This window comes from Saimiri boliviensis, chromosome 8 (assembly GCF_048565385.1).
Source record: "Saimiri boliviensis isolate mSaiBol1 chromosome 8, mSaiBol1.pri, whole genome shotgun sequence".
NCBI lineage: Eukaryota > Metazoa > Chordata > Mammalia > Primates > Cebidae > Saimiri > Saimiri boliviensis.
The window spans coordinates 20,170,160-20,193,081 of record NC_133456.1 but is presented as its reverse complement, the minus strand read 5'-3'; the positions used below and the strand labels follow the sequence as shown (position 1 = coordinate 20,193,081).

Sequence of the window (22,922 nt, the reverse complement as noted above, 5' to 3'; positions counted from 1 at the left end):
TGCATTCCAACCTCGGTGACAGAGCGAGACTCCATCTAAAAAAAAAAACCATACACACACACACACACACACACACACACACACACAGTGTTTTTAAAAGTGTACAATCCCATGCTTTCTAGTGAATTCACTGAGTTGCACAGCCATCCCCACATACGTTGTACAACGTTTTCATCACTCCAAGCAGAAACTCCATACCCGTTTGCAGCCATCCTCACGCTCCCTAGCCGTCCTCCCCGGCCCACGTGGCCACTCACCTGCTTTCTATCTCCATGGATTTGCCCGCTCTGGACACTGCATACCATTGGAATCACAGAAGATGTCTCCTTTTTTGCCTGGTTTCTTTTACTTAGCATCATGTTTTCAGGGTTTATCCATGTTGTCGTAGATGTCAGTACTTCATTTCTTTAAAAACAATTCTTTTTTGAGACAGGGTCTCACTCTCTCACCCAGGCTGGAGTGCAGTGGCACAAACACAGCTCACTGAAGCCTTGACCTCCTGGGCTCAAGGGATCCTCCCGCCTCAGCCTCTCAAGTAGCAGCAGTGCTGAAGGTCGGGGCCTTGAAGAGGGGCTTATTCCAGGAGGGCTTCACGTTATCTCAGAAGCGGAGTAGTTATCCTGGGGGCGGGTCCCGGTGAACGGGATACATTTGGCCCCCATCCCTCCCCAGTGCATGTGCTCTCTGGCTCTTCCACCTTCTGCCACGGGAGGCCGCAGCAAGGCGGCCCTTGTGAGGTGGGGGCCCCTAAACCTCAGACTTCCCAGCCTCCAGAACTGAGCAATAAATCTCTGTGAATTTTATTCTACATTTATAACTACCTAGTCTCAGATGTTCTGTTATAGCAGCAAGAAACAGACGAAGACAGCAAGTGAGTCTGGTTTTCCATTTGGGGTAGTGAAAGAAAATCTCCCCTTCAAATGCATTGAATTAAAAATAGTTAAAAGAAAAACATGACTGGGATAGCGGTGCAGAGGGTCTTAGCATATTGCAAAGTCATCACGGCTGTCAAGGTTTGGGATCGATTCGCGGTCTCCTTCCCTGGGAGGCCGGGTTTACCAACCCATTTTACAGGTGAAGAGACTGAGGCTGAGAGAAGTGAAGAGGCTTGCCTGCAGGCCTCCTGCGCACACTCTTGGGCTCTTCCTGCACCAAGAGGCAACAACGCAGTTCTGAGTTAGGCTTGCTATTTGTCTTCCTTTTGGTGGATGAATTTGGGAACTCTTTAAAATATCAGGGGAACGTTCCAGATGCAAATATTCCATCCAGCCCATTAACTAAAGTCGTGACAAATAAACTATAATCACAAAACCTATTATTAGTATGGATTCGAAAGTAATTACCCAGTGCAGATTTAGGCTGTAGGAAGAATGTTGTCTTGGGTGGGATTTCCACCAAACCTTCAAAGGGTGAGGCATGTGAAATAGTTAGAAGCTACAGGGTGGTACCCACGTTCCCACCGAGCCAGCCGTGGGTGAACGAGGGAGTGTGGCTTGAGGTCATTCATTCATTTGAATGGATTTATTAGTGCCTACTGCTTGCCAGGCCCCATTCGGTACACTAGGCGATGCCACAATAACCAAGACAGGTGGTGACCCTGCCTTGTGGACAGGACATTCTCTTGAGAGAAGACAGATGTTGAGAAAGAAAAATTAAACGAGATGACTTTAAATGCTCCAGAGGAAGTAAACTGGGTGGGGAGACAGAGCCTGGGGCCACTTCTTCGAGGGTGTTCAGAAAGGCTTCCCTAGCAGGTGATTGCTAAGCTGAGACCTGAAGAGAGAGCTGTGCAGAGAGCTGGGGGAGGGAACAGCAGGTGCAAAGGCCCTGAGGCAGGAATGAGGCTTTCGTGGAACAGAGTGCGTGGGGGTGGCAGTGCGTGGGGGTGGCAGAGCTGTGAGACAGAAACAGGTTTTCGGTTCTGAGTGCAGTGGGAAGCCAGCGGGATGAGTCTGATTTGCATTTATCACGATACAACGCGTTACCGAAATAGGCAGTGACTCCATCCAGGGTGAATAAAGGCCCTGACCCTCCCAGGAAAAAGATGCCCCCTGGTTCCAACCCTGCAGGTAACTCTGTGGCAGTTTCTTCCAGACCCCTCTCCCAGGGCTGAACCAGCACAGAGACTGAGGTAGGCTTCCCAAGGCCGACAGCGCTGTCGTGATGATGGTGAGAATCAAACCTCACTGAGCATGTGCTGTGTCACCCCCACCACAGTGAGCACAAACTGGCATCATCTCCTGTCACCCTCCTCAGGTTTGTCCATTCTGGGTAAGGGTTCTGCCTTTCCTATTTTCCTTATAGGAACTAAGACTCAGAGACGGCAGCCCCTTGCCCAGGGTCACACAGCAGGCATGTGGTGATCAGGATCTGAGCTGAGGTCTGAGGGCAGCGTCCTTGCCTGCTGTGTCCCCAGCCTGCCCACCCCAGTCTGCCCCAAAACAGTCCTCATCAGACTGGATGGGGCCACGTCTTTCTGGGCTGAGTGACCAGTGACCTCGGCCATCTGGCGCCAGCACTGCAGTGGCCCAAGTCACCAGCCAGACTGGGGGGTAGAGGAGCCACCTTCCAAATTCCCTCCGTGGGTAAGGAGAGCAGGCGACAGCCAACTGCAGGTGAGGATTCGAGAAGACACTCTGCCTGTGTTCCCTGCAGGAAGGGCCTGGGCAGCTTAGAGAGATTGGCAATACCCACATGCCCCTCAGGCCAGTGACCAATCTCAGACAGAAGTCCAGGACATGGCCTTGGGCCTCCTGTGAAATGGGGAAATAGCACATGGCCTGAAGGCTTCAAGGGGGTTCACTTTGGTAACGGCTGTTCCGTCACAACCACTAGGCCGTAAAACTGGAAGGGGTTATGAAGGCAGGGCTGTTGTCGACCACGGGCGCTCACTCCAGCGAGGCCCACCTGGCTGCAGCTGGACACCCTGTCTGCCGCAGGCTCTGCCGGCACGGTCACTGTCACGGAGGCCTAGTTTTCAACGCACCATCCTTATGTCAGAATCACAGGATTGAATGAGCATTGAAGGCGACCCTACACCTTGCTGGATTCCTCGCTGCCATGAAGCCCCACCCTCCAGGCAGCCCCTCTGCTTGCACGCTTCCCATGGCAAGGATCTCACTCTCTCACCAGGCAGCTCTGAGGAGGGGGTTTGCCCAGACCGGAGCTGAAGTCAGTGTCCTTCTGACATCACCCTTGCTGCTGCCGGGGCTGCTCTGGTCAGCTCAGTTCTGTGCTGGCCAAGTGACACAAAGTAGGTCTCTGTGTCTCTGAGCATCGGTTTCCTCATCTGTTAAATGGATTCAATAATAGCTTTCTTCCTATGGCTGGCTGGGGCATCCGAGGAGATGTAGTAATAAGCGGGGGTTCAGTAAATGCTAGCACTCTCCCCAGCTGCTCCGCCTCCAAGGGTGCTATCGATGGCCTCTGGGCCCAACAACCTGTTTTTCTACCCCCGGACAGCCCTACATAATGACTTGGGGGCTAGAATCGGACGGCCCCCAAGGCTGTTTCTTATTGGTGACATCTTCAGGCCCTTTTGCATCCCACTGACCCCCTCTGATCATATCCCAGGTTGCCCCATCACTTTCTCAGGACAGAAAGCAGAGCTCAGCTTGGGACCCAGATGGGGTCTGAGCAGAACTGGGAAGACTATCACCTCCCCAGTTCTGGGCATAGATCTTGGTTACTGCAGCCAATGATCCTGGGAAACCTCTTTGTACCAGTGACTTCTGGTGAGCTGAGTCAGTTCAGAGCCTGAAGCTGGGCCCATCTCACCTGTCCTGAGTTCTGCACACCCCAGAGTTCTAGGCTTAGGCACCTGGAATGGCAGGCAGGAAAATGGGACTGGCAGACGCTGCTGACACTGTTTCTACCATCAGAATGCCCAGGGCCATCACAGCACCGTCATCGTCTGACGTCCATCTCCCCCACTGGACGGTCAGCTCCACGAGGCAGATTTTTGTATCTGTCTTATTCACTGCTAAGCCCTGGTGCCTAAAACAGTGCCTGGCATACAGTAGGTGCTCAGTAAATTTTGGATGAATGAATGAACAGGCTGCCCCCTGGGATGCTGCCAGACCAGAAAGAGCATCTGGACACAGGCTTTGAGATGAGTATGTCAGGGGGATATGGGGTGTGGAAGTTTTGGGGGCCCCAGGCTCCACAACAGCTGTTGTGGAGCTCGTACCCTGTGCTGGGTGACCTGCCATGTGCCCCACGCCTTATTTAGCCAGGCCCCAGGTGGTCAGGTGTGGCTGCCCTCTGAAAACCCCTCCTGAGGTGGAAAAACCCATAATTCCCACTACAGCTGGGACCAGCTGCGTTCTCTTCAATGGTCTACCCCCTGCCCTACCCCAGAAACCACCAGAAGAGGAACAGAGACCCTGCAGGAGTCATGAACTCAGCCATGCGCTTGGAGCCCCTGCTATATATGAACTTCTGCCCTCGCCTCAGCCCACCCTGCAAAACCCCCACCTCCCTGGGGAAGGCTAGGGGCTGGGGGAAGGCTCTCTCATTGGAAAACTGTGTACTCCTCCAGGGCAGGACCCTGGCACCGAGTGGGCACAGAGAGATACTCACTCAACAGTCGCTGAGCTCCGGCACTATGCCAGTCTCCACACAAGGTCCCCGGGGAACAAGGAAAAAGCGGAGCGAGGTCCCGTTCTCCGGGCACTGACTCTCCGGCGGGGTGTGTGCCAGGTGCTGTTCCAGCTGAGCACAGGACATGTGTCCACTCATTTCTTCACCACAGCCCTTGAAGGAGGCACCGTTTCATGCCTGTTCTCCAGGTGAAGCAGCTAAGAAGGCTGCCTAGAGACCCTGCACCCACACGCCAGGCTTCTGACTGCAGCTCGGGCCCCGGGTCCTCTGCTTTCAGCCAGTCTGGGATGGGCACGTGTGCAGTGGGAAGTGCACACCCAATCACAGTACGCTCCCAAGTACACTTACCTAGCAAGCTGGGTGTGCTACCCCATTGTACAGAGTAGGAACAGGAGGAGGCCCAGAGAGGCTGAGTCGTTTGCCCAGGGTCACACAGCAAGTGAGTGGCAGAGCCAGAATTTGAACTCTTCTCTTCTTGACTCCACACTTGTTATCTGCTGCCACACTGCCTTTCAGTGAGAGACGGACCAGTGAGTTTCTGAGGCAGGGACTCAGACCCTGGGAGAACGTGGGAACTGCCACCTTCTCTCGGCCCCCCTCTGCGTTAACGGGAGACAGGGTAGGCATGCGGGTCCTCTCCTTGAACACTGGTGTCACTCCGCTACCGATTCGTTCAGTCCACGGGCATTAACTGAGCACCTGCAGGTTATCGGGCACAGGGGATAGACAAGTGACTGACGGACGTGGTCCTTGCCCCCATCAGGCTCACATCCCAGTTGAGGAGATGGCCACATGATAATAAACCACTGTGTAATAATACAGAGTCCCTTCCCACGCCAACGGCTGTGAGGGAGCTGGCGGGGCAGGAATAGACACTCTGCCGTGCCTGGAACCATGTGAAGGAGCCAGGTGTGAGTGTGGAAGAGCATTCCCAGTGAGGGTGGCAGCTTGGGAGTGAGGGGCTGACAGGGGTCCCTTGGCAGGAGTGGCATGAGTGGGGGCATGGCCGGAGAGAAAGGTGAAGGTCAGCAGGGGCAGGGGGAGGCGTCTGCATGGGTCCCTGAGGGCCAAGAGTGACCAGCACGAGGTTGGAACCAGAGCTGCAACATGGTCAGGTTTCAGGTTAAGCAGATCCTTCTGAGTGCGGGGCTGGGGGTGGTTTAGAACAGCAAGAGGGGAGGCAGGGAGGGGCCCAGCATGGCAGGCAGCCTTGCAAGGAGATGCTGAGAGCCCAGTGACTGGCAGGGTGGAGGGTTCCTCTCTCTGACCTGCAGGCTGGACAGGTGGGCACCTGGGCCCCATGGCCATGCAGTGCTCAGCGTGAAAGCCCATAGAGAAGGCCTGCTGGGTGCTAAGCCAGCTGAGAGGCTGGTCTCACTCTGACCTCAGCACCCCAGCCACTGTAGGGGTCCAGGCCTACACCTTACTCCCAGCCCTGACCCAAGGGAACTGCGGAGGAAGCTTAACTGGCCTTCACCAGGGATAAAAGGAGAGTCAGAGGTGGTGAGACTGTGTGTGCCCAGCAGTGTGCAGGGTGACGATAAGCACTCGGCAGCCACTTGGTGTGATTAGCACCTGCACACATTAGATCATCAACTGTCACAGCCGACCGATGCGTCGATCCCTTGTTATCCTCAGTTTTGGAGAGCTGCCCAAGGTCACACAGCTAGTAGGTGACAGAGCTAGGATGCAGCACTCCAGAGACCACGTGCTGAACCACAGCTGCTGCCCTGCACTACGCGGGGCACTGCTTCCACTCCAGGATAAGGGACTGCACCCATGGAGGTGGGCAGTGCAGAGCCCGCAGCCCCCGCCCTGCCCGGCGGCCCTGCTCTCGTTCGCCTCTCTACCGACCCCTGCGGTCTTTGGTCTCCTTTATGGAGCACCTGTCATGGGCCACCCACTTTTTTAGCACACTGAGTGCATTCACTCATTTGGTATTCACGTCAACTCTCTGTGAACGGGAGGACTAGAATAGATTCTTAGAGAGGAAAAGCAGGCTCAGAGGAGCGAGGACCCGCCCAAGGTCACTGAGCCAGGGGGTAGTGGAGCCAGATTCAAACCCACATCCGGCTCCCAACCTGTGCACTGGCCCCTGCAGAATCCCAGCCTCCTCTTCCTTTTAGAATTAGTGCATTAGAGGACTGAAAAATTTTTGCAGTAATATATTTTACTTTTTTATTTATCGTTAAGCCTGTTGTAGAAACTTTCAAAAATAAAGAAAACTGAGGCCAGGCTTGGTGGCATGAGCCCGTAATGCCAACACTTTGGGAGGCTGAGGTGGGAGGACTCCCTGATGCCAGGAGCTTGAGACCAGCCCAGACACCAAAGGGAGACCCTATCTCTTTTTTAAAAAATGAAAAATTAGCCAGATGTAGTAGCATGATCCTGAAGTCCCAGAACTTTGGGATGATTGCTTGAGTCTAGGAGCGTGAGGCTTCTGTGAGCTATGATTGTGCCACCGTACTCCAGCCTGGGCAACGGAGCAAGACCCTGTCTCTAAAACAAAAGTAAATCTAAATAAAGTTGACTGGTAATTCTGCCACTCAGATGCCAACTCTTATTGGTGGCATGTCTGTGTGTCCTTCCAGATGTCTTTCTAGTTGTGTGGCATGGACACACTGTTACGTGTGTACTGATTATGCACCGCTATAAGCTGCTTTTAATGCAGTCATCAAGGTTATTGCCAAACATTGTAAGCATCTCTTTTAAAGGCTGCATAATGTCCCACTCTATGCAGAAACGTTGCATTTTTAGGCAGCTCCCAATATTGGACATTTACCCTAACATTTGTTTGAGGTTTTAGCATGTTTATTGTTGTTATAAATATTGCTGTGAAGAACATCTCTGAGCATAAAGCTTAGCCCTTATTTTGGATTCTGTTTTGCTAAGAATGTTGTTCTTGTATTAGCTCAGATCCCCGGGGAGGAGGGCAGGGCCTGAGTCTCTGTGGCAGGTCAGGACAGATGGCAGATCCCCTGGAACAGTGGCAGGGCGGGGGCAGGGGAGCACAGCCCAGTTCCCAGGCCGAGGCTGAGGCTGAGGCAGGGAGGGAGCACACTTGCCCAGGGAAGTGGCCGTGGGAGGGTAGGCTGGCAGCTGTGCATGAGGATGCCGGCTGGGGTTCTTCCCACCCCTGCAGTGGCTTTTGCTGTTCCCTAAATGTCCATGTCCTCAGGGCTCTGACCTCCCCTCTTCACCCCTCACACGCTCTCCTCTCTTCCTGCGGGGCTGAGCCTCCAGTCAGACCCTCACAGCCTCCCGGACTATTCCCCAGGGGTCTTCCTAACATCCGAAGAGGGCAGGGGTCATCTCTCCCTCCATCCTACACCCTTTGTCCCTGTACAAAGGGTGCCACCACCCACCCAGTGGACGAGCAGGAACCTGGTCATGCCTTGTCCGCACCCCATCTTTCCTCTCCCCCCCACACTTCTCCCCAGAACATCTTTTCTCTGTATCCCCACTCTCAGGCCTGAGTGCAGACCTCCTCCTCCTCCCTCCAGAGTCACCGTCCCAAGCTCTCTTCTGGTACTCCAGCCTCTAATCTCTCCCCGTTAATCTTTGAGGGGATCTATTTCATCACAAACCTCACCACATCCCTCGTCTGCTCAGAAACCTCCTGGGACCCCATTACCCTCGTCATGAAGCGCAAACACCTGGCAGGTTAAGTCTCATGACTTTCTGCTGCTTTTCACCTCTGAACCTCTGCGCATGTTCATCTGCAAGCAACACCTTTCCATGCACTGTCTGCCCAACAGGCTTCCACCCGTCCTTCGACTCTGCTTCAACAGCCTGTCCTCCAGGACACTTCTGTTTTTCCTTGCTGTATCTCTTTTTCTCAGAAACCTTGCCCCTCCTTCCCTCATTTTACATAGTATTAATTGGTCTATATTTCCATTGAAGCAGTCAATTTCACCATACTGTAATTGTGATCAGGTTCACTCAGTATTGTAACTATTACAAGGTACTTGCGTTAGAACATTCGGTTCTATGTGACATTGAGCCCACTTCAGACTGGCTCGTGTGAAATGGGGCATATGGGCAGCATGACTTCCAGGTTTCAGGCGTGGCTGGCTTTGGGCTCTGGTGACGAAAACCTGCGGCTTCTCATGCAGGCTCCTCCCCGTGGGTGCCCCAGGAAAGCAGGGACTTCTATCTCTCAGGGGTAAGCTCAGATCCCAGGTGGGATGTTCTGTCTCTTCACAACACTGGCAAACATCTGGGCCTGCCTCTCACAGCCCCGCTTGAGTCCCGCCCTGGTCCTGGCTCCCCCAGAGTCCCAGAGATTAAAGAGGCGTTAACCAGAAGGAGGCGAGGGGCTGGGCAGGAAATGGGCTGGGTGTCCACCACGGACTCAAGGCATGCTGCTCCCTTCCTCCAGGCAGGAGATGGGGCCTTGGCTCCTCGTTTCTCATGCCTGACCTGGGCCTGACCCAAAGCAAGCATTGGTCAGCACTTACGGATGCAGGATGGGGCAGATGGAGCGTCAGGACTGCTTTGTGGTTTGGGAAGGCTCAGGGCCCCAGGGGTGGGACCAGGCAGCCAGTGGGACCCCCGCCCTACACATTCAAAGTAGTACGATTAGAGAGAAACACGGCTCCCCCGAGGCCCTCACACGGCCCTGGGTGTCCCAACGTGGGAAACCCTGCACTGATGTTGGGGTGCCAGACAGGGCAGGTGCAGAGCAGGGCCGGCCCGTGGAGGCTGGGTCAGCACAGTCTTGCACGTTTATTGGTGGGGGAAAGTGACTGTAACATGGGGCGCACAATTTACAATGCTGATAGAAAAGTTCTGCTCTAGTGAAAATTATTTTAAATTGAGATAAATATATTAGGCCAATATGAACACAGATACACCAGGCTTGAAGGAACCCCTGGGACAGCTGGGAGAAGTAGGCACCAGCCCTGCCCCGCCCAAGCCTCCGGGATCCAGCACCCCATGAACGTCCCTCCTGTGAACTCCCAGCCACCCAGCGCGGCTCTGAAACAGCAACGGCAAAGCAAACACCGGCAGAGCGCACAGCTGGATGGCCCTGGTCTGTCCGCTCCACCTGCGCACACCCACACAGCTCTTACCTGCAGGTGGGCACAGACGCCCTGCTCATCCCAGCGTCTAGATAAGGGGCTGCGGTGGGGTCCCCTTCCAAAGTCCCACAGCTGGTGGCAGAGGAGGCTCCTGGCCTTCCACCCCAGGCTGCACGGCCTGCTGAGAGGTGCAGGCTTTGAGGGGAGAAGGGAGAGGTATGGCGGCCTTTGGGATGTCCTGGTGCTCTCTCTCTGCACATGGGGACCCAGCATCTCTGGGTTTGTCTGCCAAGCTCCCAGAAGCCCACACACATTTAGTGTCTGTGGCTGCTCCATCCTGTCCTGCCATTGACCACCACGTTTTAGTGATGCCTTCTCTCGCTCATGTTACACCCCCCTGCATCCTGCAGGGGCCTCTCAGGCTCCTGTGTGGAGGCTCAGAAGCAGAGGGGCTGCTCTAGGTGCCCTGTGCTCATGTTCACTGGATCTCTCCTCAGGGGAGCAGGACTCAAGAGTCCTGCAGCAGCCAACGCATCAAGCAGTATCTGTCTCCCACGCCCCCTCCCTCCAGCCAGCGTGAGCTCCTTCAGGGAGTGTCTGCAGGGCCACAGCTCCCTCACTCATCCCCGGCCCTAGCAGGCTCCATGGGCCAGGGCCGTCCTTGGCACACTCAGCAGCAAACCTGGCAAGGCGGCAAGGGGGGCCCAATGCCAGCCCTCGTGGCTTTCCGATCTCCATCAGCCGGAACTCCAAAATAGCATCAAAAAGCAGTGGACATGCTCCATTTCAGGGGCATACCAGGGACTGCTGCCCAGCCGTTATGGGGCCAGAGTCTGATCTTCTCCCCCAAGACAGGAGACAGGGCACCTCATTGATATTTGGTTTGCTGCAGAGGGAGGTATTTGCCAAGCTTCCAGAAGCCCACACACATTTCCAGAGATAATTGCTTCCGGCTGCTTCTTCCCTTCGTCAGCCACCTGCACATGAGGGGTGGGGCTGGGCAGAGATGTTAGGAGGGCCCTGCAAAAGCCTGCCAGCAAGATCCCCCCAGCGCCAGAGCCCAAGGCCATGTCTATGATTAGAAAAGCCTGTGATTTGGAAACTCAGCATGGAAGAGTCTGTGGTTTAGAGTCCGTGATTCAGTCTTCCAGACATAACGCCGACGGGGGAAAGAGTTGCAGAAAAAGATATGCAGTGTGATCCTACTTATGTAAAGTTTAAAAACGTGCACAAGTGTTTATATGGTTTGTGGACACCTCACTATGCAGGAGATTCACTACGGGGTGAATTCACCATGGGGATGGGAGCAGGGCAGGGCTGGCTAGGGGACGTAACGGAAGGCTTCCACCACACTCGCCATGTTCTGTTTCTTATAGTGGGGTGGGGGTATATTAAAGTTCATGGTATTCGCCTTTATGCCTTTTGGCATTTTTTTTTTTTTTTTTTTTTTTTGAGACGGAGTTTCACTCTTGTTACCCAGGCTGGAGTGCAATGGCGCGATCTCGGCTCACCGCAACCTCCGCCTCCTGGGTTCAGGCAATTCTCCTGCCTCAGCCTCCTGAGTAGCTGGGATTACAGGCACACGCCACCATGCCCAGCTAATTTTTTGTATTTTTAGTAGAGACGGGGTTTCACCTTGTTGACCAGGATGGTCTCGATCTCTCGACCTCGTGATCCACCCGCCTCGGCCTCCCAAAGTGCTGGGATTACAGGCTTGAGCCACCGCGCCCGGCCTTTTGGCATATTTTAAGTCTTTTATAAAAGATGTCATAATATGCTACGTGTGGTGGTACATGCCTGTAGTCCCAGGCTAAGGCAGGAAGATCACTGAGCCATGGGTGCTCCTGTGAAAGCCACTGCACTCCAGCCTGGACAGCATAACAGGACCTCATTTTTTAAAAAAGAAAAAAGAAAATAAATTATTTAAGTGATGCCATTTTAAGGGTCTATGTAATACTTCCTATTTTCTATAGGCATATATATATATATATATATATATATATATATATGTAGATAAATGCATAGAAAAAGTTCTGGAAAGATCCGCTCCAGACAGATGACAGCAGTGGCCTCTGCAGAGATGGAAAAGGGGAATAAGACTTACGGGGCTGGAAGGTAAAGGGGGTGTCATTTTTTTTAAGGAGAATAAATTTTCTTATCATTTGTGCAGTTAGGACATCATTCCTTTAAAGTGTAAAGCTTCAGCCAAAAGAAAATAAAGTCCCCAGACTTGAAGGCTGTGTGGTTCTGAGGTTTGAAAAGTCGGAGTGTTGACGGCTTTGCAGTTCCCCGGTTGGAACAGAGCAGCGGGGTTGGGGGGATTCCCTTCTGCCCTGCTGTGGATGAAGACCCTGAATCCCTGGGATTCGGGGCTCCCTGCCTTGAAGAGCTCTGTCAGATCGGTGGACTGCATGCTGCAACCTTCTCCGTCCTCCCTCCTCCCAAATGCTGTGGTGCTCCTCCCACCTTGGGGACAGATGGCCGCAGGTTGCAGGAGTGAGCCGATCTGCAGGAATGTTCTGCCAGCCTGCAGGGTGGAATTTTCCAGTTGAGGGAGGGGAGATGGATGTGAGCAGCTGCTTTCTCCTTCTGATCCAGGTGGTTTCCTGCAATCCACAATGATGAGGCAGGAGCAGGGGTGAACTTGGGCACTTACAGAAACCCCAGAGGACAAAAACACTGTCCGAATCTGGGTTCCCACTGTGCACTAGTCCCCAGCCCGCAGAGGCGGGTAAGGGTGGGTGATTCTTTGATAAAACCCGAGTCACAGGGCAGCAACCCCAAGGCTGGCTGCCCCCGTTTCCCACTCCAGACATCTGGTTACAGCTGAAAAATTCAGGAAAGTGGACAATTTCATCCAAAGTCCTGTAGTGCCACTTTCTGTGTGATCAGGACCCTCTCACGACCAGTCTTCACATCTGGGAGGTGGGGCTGACGAATCGGCCCTGAGATTGGATGACGAGGGCTTGGGGTTGTGAGGTAGGTGAAGCCCAGCCTGCACAGGTGGGCACGCCCCTTTGCTGAGTCTCTCTGACCTCTTGCTGCCTGAAAGGATGAACCTGCGGGTTCCAGAGTCAGAGGTCAGAGTTGGAATCCCGGCTCCATGCTCTTTGGAGCCTCCTTTGTGCCCGGTCCTGTGCCGGATACTGAATGTCAGAAGTCAGAACAGCACAGGTGGGTTGTAGGCACTGCCCGAGTGTCCTGTAAACGACATTTTGTAAAAAGCCTACAATCTTGGCCTTTGTGTCTGAATACCAGGGTCCTTGCCATTTTCCCTACTTTGAAATAACAGCATAACATGGAAGGAAGAGGAGTGTACATTTCTAAGAGGAAGTGCCGAAGAAGCAACAGATGGGCAGATGCATGTCTTGGGCCTCGCAGGGAGCAAAGAGGAAGCCCAGGAAAGGGATGTGGGGTGCTCCACACTCAAGGCATCCAGGTCGCCACTCTGAGCCTCTTTTCTCCTCTGGAACATGGAAGTGAGAAGAATCGCCACTTGAGCAAGGCAGCCGAGAGGGCCATTGCTCTAGCCCAAGGCGGGCTCTGGGTTAGAGTCTGGGCTCTGCTGCTGCCTTGATGGGAGACCCCCATATGTGGTGCAGCCCATCTAAGCAAGAGTGGAATGATGTTCACTTCATAGGGCGCTTCTGAGAATTCACTGAGACGGTGAAACAATCTGACCTGACACAGAGTGAGCCCTCCTGATGCGACGGCTGCATTTTGATGTTGTTATTAAAATCTTCGGAAACTCCAGTGAGGAGAGGAGTGGGGCGGGCTCTGTAGCATGTTAACCCACAGAAATGTGAATTCCTCACATGCCTCGGGGAGGGAGGTCTGGGCTGCAGGAAGACTGGTCATGCATATGGATTCACCGGGAGAGGGCAGATCCGGAAGCATCATGCAGTTCTGATCGATGCCTTCACCTCAGCCACCTGAGGCCACAGCTCCAACCCCTGCTTCCTACCAGGGCACTGAGCCGGAATAGCGGGGTCCTAGTCCCACTTTAGGCAAATCACTCACCCCCCACAAGGTTCATTTCCTCCACCGTAAAGGAGGGAACTCAAGGATGCAGCATCGCTCCTAAATTCAGTGTGTGTGAGTCCAGAGAGAATGGAAGAGGAAGGAATGGCAGCCTGCGGGCTGCCAGCCGTGGCCAGCCGATTCCCAGTCTCATCCACTCCCTCTCTCATGTATTCCTCCCAGTGAGGCAGCTTTCAAGCAAGCAAGAGCCAAGACTCTGGAGCCAGACTGCCCTGGCTACACTGCCTGCCAGCTGTGTGGCTTGGGCCAGGTGCTGAACCTCTGAGTTTAGTGACCTCCTCTGTGAAGTAGGATGATAATATTAGGCCTCATTGGGGTTGTCTTGAGGATTACCGTGCACGGAAGAATATTATCTAAATGCCTCTGAGGTAGGTCTGGGATTCCCGGTTTACAGATGAGGAAGCAGAGAGGATCAGATGAACATCAGGAAGAGAGAGATCTGTGTGGTAAAGGTGGGTGTGGGAGCCGAGGAGGGATGTGCGCTTCTCCTCCACCTCCCTGTCCCACCACTGCACCACGCTGGCCTCCTGTGGTTACTCAGATACACCGGCTGCCTTCTGCCCCAGCAAGCTGCCTTGACGCCAGCTCCTTCCCTGCTTCTTCTGTCATTCAGGTCTCAGCCACACGTGCCTCATGGAGGGCCTTCCCCGAGCACCCGAACACCCTGTCTGAGGGCAGAAGCCTCCTTCCCGCCTCCCTCAGGCTCCCTGCCTCCCCTCTTCCTGCTCTCTTTTCATCTTGGTCCTTATCACCGCGTGCAATCATGTATCTGCTCACTTCCTGTCTCCCCCTTAGACTGTAAACATCATGAGGGCAGATACTCGCCCGGCACATGGAAGGTGCTCTCGGGAGACGAACAGGCACCACAGGTAGACCACAAATTCTCCCTAGTCCCGTGCAGCCCCCTTTGGGACAGGACTGGCACAAATGAGGACTGCTCTGCCATCCGGGGTGCAGCTACCGGCGTGGTGCGCCCTCCTGGAACCCTGTGGCATAGCTGTTATGATCCCTTTCAGAGTAGCATAATCAAGACTCCCAAGAGAGACGCGGCTTGCCAAGGTCTCATCGCCCTTCAGTGGCAGAGCCAGCCTTGGAGTCGCGGGCCTCACTCCAGGACCAGAGAGAGCCCCGAGAGCTCCGTGGCTCGCGTGTCTCAGTGCCAAAGGGAGAGAAGCCGCCTTGGAAAGCAGCGTCATCATAGGCTCCGCGCGGCGGAGCGTGCATTTTAGCAACAGACTTCCAGGTTTCCAGCGCGGGCCAGGAGGGGGCCGACGCCCCACGCCCCACCAGGTTGTGTGACTTTGCAGTGAGGGCGCCGCTGGGCGGCTGCGCCTGATGCTGCTGTTGCCATGGCGACCAGCGCCTCGGCGATTGGTCCGGCACGGCCGCACTACGTTGCTCCTTGGGCGCGGGGGGGGGGTGGGGGGGCGCGAGGGGGCGGGAGGCTCTGGTGCGCCCGCCCCTCCTCCGGATGCTGCGAGAGCAAACCGGGGGGCAGCCTTCTCTCGGCCCTCCTCCCCCCCCGCTTCCCCGCGCCCCGCACCCCGGACGTACGGGGGGGGAAAAATCCCAAGGTGGGTGCAAGTAGCAGCGAGGTGGATGCCCTCGCCCAGCCTGGCGACCATGGTTACTCGACGTCCTCGCTCGCTCCTGGGCACGGTGTAAGCGCGCGCTACGTGCCAGGGCCTTCCACAGCCCGCTGCTGGCGCCGCCCCCGCGCCCCCTCCCGCTCCAGCCTCCCTGAAGGAGCCCGCCGCCCCCGGGAATGTGACTCGCCCCGCGATTTAATTTTATTCCCCTCCACTTCTTGCCTGAGCCTCCTGCTCCTCCTGCACACACGTTGAGCTTTCCTGCTGGAGAGGGAGCCAGAGCAGGGAAGAACGGATTCACACAGGATGGCTTGCAGAAGACGCTATTTGTGAGTATACGTGGCAGGTTTCTGCCTGAAGCCATCCCTGAAGCCAGAGGCCAGAGGGGTCCAGCTGAGCTGGGAGCTGGAATGAGGGGCTTCGTGTGGGGGAGGGGCAGATGGCGGTGCAGGTGACTTGCAGAGGGAGCTGACTACCCGGAGGGATGCCAGCGTTCGGCCCCTGCAGCGGAGGTGTTTGTTGGTGATGACGATGAGAAAAAGGCTATTAGTCAGCAGGTCTTCAGCAGGCTGTGAAATTCCCAACTCTGAGAGCAGGTATCCCCGCTCCCGGATCCGCATTCAGGGTGCCCAGACCGGCTGCTACTGTTTTGGCTTTGGTTTAGCCTGGAGCCTGTGTGTTTGGGAAAAGCCTCTCTGCCCTGCACGCCCATGGCCAGCCCTTCAGCCATGCCTGATAGAAGGTCACAGGCAGACTGAGGCAGTGGGCAGGATGCCACGTCCTCCAGGGACAGGTGAAGGTCCAGCCCACCGTCCCTAGCACGGTGGCATCAGTGTCCAGCTGTGCGCCCAGGTGTTCTGTGGGCTGGCAGCAGAGTGTCTGTGTGCTGGGCCTCACGCCAGCAGCAGAGGCTGTGAAAGTCTGCACGGGGCGGTGACATCACAGGCCCGGGTATTTATGGAAACCAAAGCCTGTGCTTCGTTAAGCCAGGCTTCCCAGGGGGCAGTAGGGTTCGAATGCCAGCTTCCCTCGCAGCTCTCTGGGGCTCTGCACTGTGCTATTCTAGGAGGAGCAACTTTTGTCCTCCTCTGGGACCCTAGGCTGCAGAGGTTGAGGCCCAGCCTCAGGTCTCTACCTGCCCTAGTCTACTTGCCCAGGGCCCATTCATCTGGGGCTCTGCAGCGTCCTCAGACCTTAGGAGGTTAGAGAACAGGGCTGAGTCCCCCTGAGCTGGGCTCACTTGCAAAGCTAGGAAAAGGAGGCCTGGAGCAATATGTGGGGAGCCTTCTGGGGGCTACCCCAAGACCTCCCTACTTGATGGAGGCCCCTTACCATGGCAAGGGCCGGTGGAGCCCCTGCTAGAGTGACAGCTCCCCCTCGAAGGAAAGTAAACACACCTCTGCCTCCGCTGCGTCAGCAGCCCCAGGCGGGAGCCCGCAGGGGATGGCGGTGGCCTCCGGTTCGCTGTGATGCTCACTTGCTTTTCTAGTGGAGAAGCTCACAGGTTGGGTTGTCGATGTGAGCAGAACACACCAAAGTTCTCACTCCCTGTGGCAAGGTCCTGGCAATATTTTTAGAAACAAAGAGTAAATCCTTTCCCAGCGTGGAACTTCCACCACAGGGGCGGGGAATGGGTCCTCCTGAGACAGCTGTCCCCTCCCTGCCACACCTTTGCCTGGGCCCAGAAGCCTGATGCTAGGGAAAGTCTAAACTCTCGGGGGCTGTTATACCCTTGGGGAGGGGAGATGTCGTGAGGATGAAATGTGACAATTCGTATTCAGATGACTTGGCCCAGTGCCTGCTTGCCTCCAGTGCTCAAAAGTGTCATCCTCACAAAGGCCTTGTCCAGGCAGGCACTAAGACCCCCATTTTAGAGATAGGGAAACTGAGGCTCAGCACAGTTCTACTGGAACCCTGGTATACTAGCCTGGGGTGGGGGTTGTAGCCCAGGCTCTATACTGGAATCACTTGAGGAGCAGTAAAAAGAAAAAAAACAAGCTGTGTGGGTCCCACCCCCAGACATTCTGGTTTCTAGGTCTCGGGGAGGGCTCAGGATCTTTTTCATTTTCCAGATGATTTTGATGTTCTGGTGTGGTTGATGTTTCCGGGCTGCAGCTATTCACTGTAGCTGCATTGCCCAAGCCTAACTGATTGCAATTTTGTAGGGACCATATTCCTATATGGATTTCAATGCTCTTCCCTGGAGAGTCTGCTTCAATCGCCTGGGGGCCCAGCCACCTGCATTTGAACACATGGCCCTGGTGGGTTTGCTGATTCCTGTACTAAGCCCGTCTTGCCTGCCTGCCTGAGCAAGGATCTGGCCCACGGGGGCTCAGCGCTCATGGCCTCCCTTTCCTGTGGGTCTTTCCACTGTTCTCCAGCTCCCAGGCTCCCACAGTCTGGGCATTGTGGCTTCCAGGCCATCCCCGCTCTGCCGCCAAACTTACTGGCACTGGAAATACCGAAGAGATTTGGAGGGGGTGGCTCTGTTTGTACGGAAGGATTTTGCAACCAAGAGCAGGTCTTGCCTGAAGTCATCTGCAGCACTTGATAAGCCTGTGTTTCCCCACCATGACTCCCCACCCAGAACTCAGGACAGACCCAATCCCAGGCCCCGGCTCTCCCAGCACCTGCTGCTGCTCAGACTTTATTGTCACCCACCTTTCGGTGTGGGAAGGAGATGGGGCATGGAGCATCTCTAGATGGTTCACTTTCCGGACAGTGGCACTGTAGCCACTACAGAGCTGCCCAATTTGATTGCAAAGCGTTCTCATGCTTCCTTGCCTCATTGGGGCTCACCAACTACTGCAAAATGTGATACTGTTGATCCCATTTTACAGAGGTGAAAACCGAGGCTCAGAGTGGGGAAGGAAGTTGACCTGGGTCACACAGCTGTTTCCTGCCGCACATTTGGCAGTGGCGTCCCTTCCCCAACGTGCCGCATGTCAGATCTGGCCAGACTTACCGCAGTGGCCCTGCGCATAGCATGGCCAGGCTACCCTCAGCCCGGAGGAGCCCCTCCGGCAGGCCCTCGCCACCCCACCGTCCCTGCTCCCCATGCTCCGTTTTCGTTCCTTCCACTCTCTGGGCCCCTGGTGTGCACTCAACAGAGCTTTATGGAATCGAAACTCTGGCCCATAAAGGGCTCAGTCCATTGTGAAGGTGGCACACTGGACGGGATGAAGGGTGACAACAAAAGCAGAAGATTTCTTAACCCAATGGGGGAACATCAGGAGGCTTCCAAGAATCAGATCCTGAATCAAACTTGCTAACACTCAAGGTTATTGCTATACTGACAGCTTCATGAATGGTGTCTGAATGACGGTTGGCCCCCACTTCTGTAACTACAGCGTCCTTTTCATCCTCTCTGCATGGGGACCCTCTATCCTCTTGGGCACGTCACATCCTGTCACTTGAACGCAGGAAGTGAGGCTGTGCAGAGTGTGTGGTGTGTGAGGTGCGGGCTGCTCGGCCAGGTCGGAGTGGGACACTCTGCCACCCATGCCTGCTCATTCATTCATTCACTTTCTGGAACTGTCCCGGCCCCTCTCTTCCTTCTGTTTGGGCGACATGGTGACCAGCCAGCCCCTGCAGGAGGCAGTGGTCTCCCTCCCATGGGAAGCCCTGGCCTGCAGCTTGCAGTGGGGCCTCCATGAAGGAAGGGGTCTCCCCCAGGCAGGAGAAGGGACACTGGTGGGACTGGGCCTGGAATAGTCCACACCTCCAGGAAACCTGTGCATTGAGGCGTCACCATTGTCACGTGGGCTGGCTCAGTTCTGCAGGCACAGTTATCAGCATCTTCTGGACAGTGGGCCTGGGCTGGATGCCAAGGAATAGCAGCCTCAGCCCACAGAGGGAGATGCAGGTGGGGAACCTGAGGCCCAGTCTTCACTCTCAAGCACACGTGATGACGAGTAGCCCTTCCTGCCATGCAGATGCAGTGATCACTGTTAAAAATGGTCACTGTGAATGACCCACACAGCACTGGGCTATTTTCCAAGAATGCTGTAGCATCTGTCTGCCCTTTACAGCCCAGGAGGCAATTGGGAAGGTCCTGGTTATGACTCTGAAAGGCTGGGGGATGCAGCCAAGGTCACACAGCCAGGCCTGGGTCTCTACCTCCCTGTGTTCAGCTAATGTTCATAGTGCACCTGCTGTGTGCCCAGCTCAGTGCTGGGAACCGCTGAGAGGGTACCACTCTCAGGGGATACTGTGGGGAGAAGCACACAGAGAAATGAAGATGGTAGAGTGCCCAGTGGTAATGGATCCAGTGAACTACGTGGCTAGTCAGGAAGTAAGGAGGGCTTCCTGGAGGAGGTGGCCTTTGAACAGAAATCTAAATGATTAGGAGGAACCATCCAGGAGAAGTGTGAGGGCCCTGGGTGCAGGGGACAGCAAGTGCAAGGTCCGGTGAGGGCATGCTTGGCAGGATTGTGCCACAGAGGGAGGATGGTGTGGCTGGAGCAGACTAGGCCAGGAAGAGAGGTAAGGGGCTGGGGTTGCTCATGGAAGCCCAAAGAGACTCATTATTCTGGAGGCCAAAGATATGAAGAAAAGACTGAGGGTTAAGGAGGCTGGGGAACTGCACTGGGACCTCCCAGCCATGCGGGGGTGTCATGAGCCTGGGGCCTGAAATTTCAGAGGCCTGGCCACTGCCTCTGCTCCTTTGGAAGGCCAGGGCCCAGGTCTGCTCCCCATTGTATACCCAAAGCTGGCACGGGCCTGGCACAATGTTGGGACTTAGAGACCCTGTCTGGGGTGAATTTTAGAGACCGAGAGGAACAGACTTTTCTGGTAGTTGCTGGACAGGCAGGCAATAAGGAGCATCGGCTTAGGCACGCACTCACCTCTGATCTACCCACCTGCCACCATTTTCCACCAAAGGATCCGTGAAGGACAGGTCTGGCATCCAGGACCTCCCTGGGCCTCAGAGGAAGGGTAAGGCCTGGACTGGTGCCAGCCCCGGGGCAGGACCCTGCTGGGCCTCGGTCAGCCCGTGGTCAGCATCTTTTTCCAAGTTCCCAAGCACAGGCACTGGGCCTGACTTCCTGCTCTGTGTAGCAGGGCTGATACTCCCCTTCTGGGGCTTACCTGCATGTCAGTGGGCAGGCTTGGCCCCAAGCTCAGCAAGTGTCGAGTCATCCTTGTCCCTTTCTGGTGGCCCTTTGCTGAAGCCCCGCAAGGTCCCTGCACCCCTAAAGGACTTGGCACCCTCTCCTCAGGGCCCTGGCCTGCCTCCTTGCGCTGACTCGCTCACTTGGTCTCCAAGAATATCAACAGAAGGGCCTTATCTTGTTGAATCCCACAACACTGGCAGGGTGGTTGTATGTCATCCTATTTTCCAGGGAAGGGCCTTGCTCTGGGTCACAGCCAGTGAGTCTGCCTGACTCCAGACCCTGCTCCTCCCTGGCCAGGTCTGTGCGCCCTTGTGGGTGGGGCCAGTGGCCACCCAGTGCACAGAGATGGGATGAGGAAGGGGAGAAGGGCCGTCAGGGGGTCCAGCTGTTGGGGGGCCTGGTGCCTTACCCCAAGCAGGTTCCAGATCCCCCAGCCTTGAGGCTCTGACCCTCCCCACCCCTTGCCCCACCGCAAGCACTGTGTGGAATGTTGGCCACTGTCCCTGCGGCACAGCTGCCCCCAGCCCGCTTGTCCCGGATACCAAGAGTATTTGTCCCACAGTGGCTGGGAGCCCAGCACCCAGTACCTGTGAACCAGACCAATTTTGTCACCATCAGTGGGGGCTTAGGAGGCGTTGCTCCTGGGTGCTGAATAAGCTGCTCCCAGGCTCACCTTAGAGCGCACTGCTTTGCCCCAAAAGCCTACTGATGACACAGCCTGTCTGCCCTTCCCGCTCCTTCCTGCCTGTTGGATAGCTCCTGTTCTCTTATTTCTCACTCTTACCCAAGGAGGCTCCCTGCAGGTAGAGTGGGTGAAACTACGCTGCCCCTTTGTCTCTGAGGCCCTGGCCCACCTGGGGCTTTACACAGCAGGACAGGGAGGCTCCATTCTGGCTCTGTTCCTGCCTCACTGTGTGACCCTGGGCAGGCTGCTTGCCCTCTCTGGGCCTATGACCTCATCTGGAAGCTTCCTAGTTATGCTGCGACACACAGCGGGCCGGGAGTGGGAGGAGCGGTGTCTGCCAGGCACAGCAGCTCTAGGCATGCTGGCTCGTTCCCATGGCCCCATTCTGCCGATCACTCACCCGTTCATTCACTCAGCCCACCGTGGTCACTGGACACCTAGTCCACATCCTGACACACGCCAGGCCTGTGGGCTATGCTTGTAAACGGGCCAGGCCAGCCCTGACTGCATGGAGCCGACCGTCCAGAGAGGAACAGTAAATAAGACGTTGATGGCACCCGCCAGAGCTGCTCCTGGATAGAGCTGGGAAGAGAACAGGGTGGGGCAGTGGGCACCCCTTCCTAGACATGCCCCTCTCTTCTTAGGCCCTCTCTCTCAGCCTTCCTGGCCTCCCCTGATCCTACAACGCTCCACCTCCTGCCCAGCCCTGCCTGGAGGGCTCACCCCGCCACACTCTTGCCCATGCTGGCTCCTCTGCCGGGAGTGCCCTTCCTCCCCTTCGCCTCAGACTTCACAGTCCGACCTGTGCCTCTTTCCTGACTCCCCCAGGCAAATTGGTCCCCTCCTGGAGCTCCCGCATGGCGAGTCCTCCCTGCGACAGACCCCGTGCCAGCCCCTCTGTTGTCACCAGCTGCCCGGAAGTCCCACCTTTGCTTTCTGGCATCGCTGCAGGGCCTGGCCTGACAAGGCACAAATCACCACTTTTAAAATTGTGGTAGGTAGACAGAAAACTTCCTTTTTAAAGTGGAACACTGTTCCATTGTGCAGATCGGCCACATTTTAGCCCTTTTTAATTACACACTTCAGCGGCTGTAAGTACGTTCCCAGTGTAGTGCAGCCACCACACCATCCATCTCCAGAACTTCTTCACCTTCCCAAACAGGGCTCTGCTCTGTAAGCGCAGACCCCCATCTGGCATCCCCAGCCCCTGGCGCCCACCATCTGCTCTCCACCATTCTACTCTGCTCACCATTGACGGAGTAGAGTAGAATGTGGCGCAGGCACACACAAATGCCACCGTTGACTGTGGTGGGACTTGTATGTGCCTGTCTGTGCGTGTTTAGCTGTATGCAGTCTTATCACGTGTGTAGGCTCCGCAGTACGCATTCTATTCTCCTGTGAATGTGACTGCCCTGGGGACATCATGTGAGTGGAATGGGACAGCATTTGTCCTTTCCTGGCTGGCTTACTTCACTAAGCATCACGTCCTCAAGGTTCATCCATGCTGCAGCAGTGGTCAGAGCCTCCTTCCTTTTTAAAGCTGAACACTGTTCCACTGTGCAGTTCTATGGGTATTTGGTTGTTTCCGCCTTTTGGCTGTTGTGACTAGTGCTGCTGTGAACGGGGGGGGTGGGGGTGGGGGGTGGAAATACCTCTCCAAGTCCCTGGTTCCGTTTCTTTTGGGTGTGTACTCAGAGGTGGGACGGCCAGGTCAGGTGCTGGCTGGGCGCCGTCCTGCCGCCCGCAGCCGCTGCACTGCTTTACCTCCCTCCAGCAGCGCGCAGGGGTCCCGGGTTCTCCACATCTTTGCCGTCACTTGTTATTTCCTGTTTGTCTTTAATAATAGCCATCCTAATGGAGTAAA

At 55.5% G+C, this 22,922-nt stretch overlaps 1 protein-coding gene across 6 annotated transcripts in view; it reads left to right on the top strand.

The window, feature by feature from the left end:
- Positions 1–22,922, top strand: part of IQSEC1 (IQ motif and Sec7 domain ArfGEF 1) — a 383,968-nt gene that overhangs the window by 191,650 nt on the left and 169,396 nt on the right. Inside the window, exon 1 of one of the 6 annotated variants that reach the window (XM_074404079.1) lies at positions 15,136–15,585. The exons of 4 other annotated variants lie outside the window; for them this stretch is intronic. In XM_074404079.1, coding sequence (XP_074260180.1) covers positions 15,563–15,585 — 23 coding nt within the window. In that variant the 5' untranslated portion in view covers positions 15,136–15,562. Of the gene's footprint in view, positions 1–15,135; positions 15,586–22,922 lie in introns of those variants that run through there. One more of the 6 variants, XM_074404076.1, reaches the window with a different exon arrangement.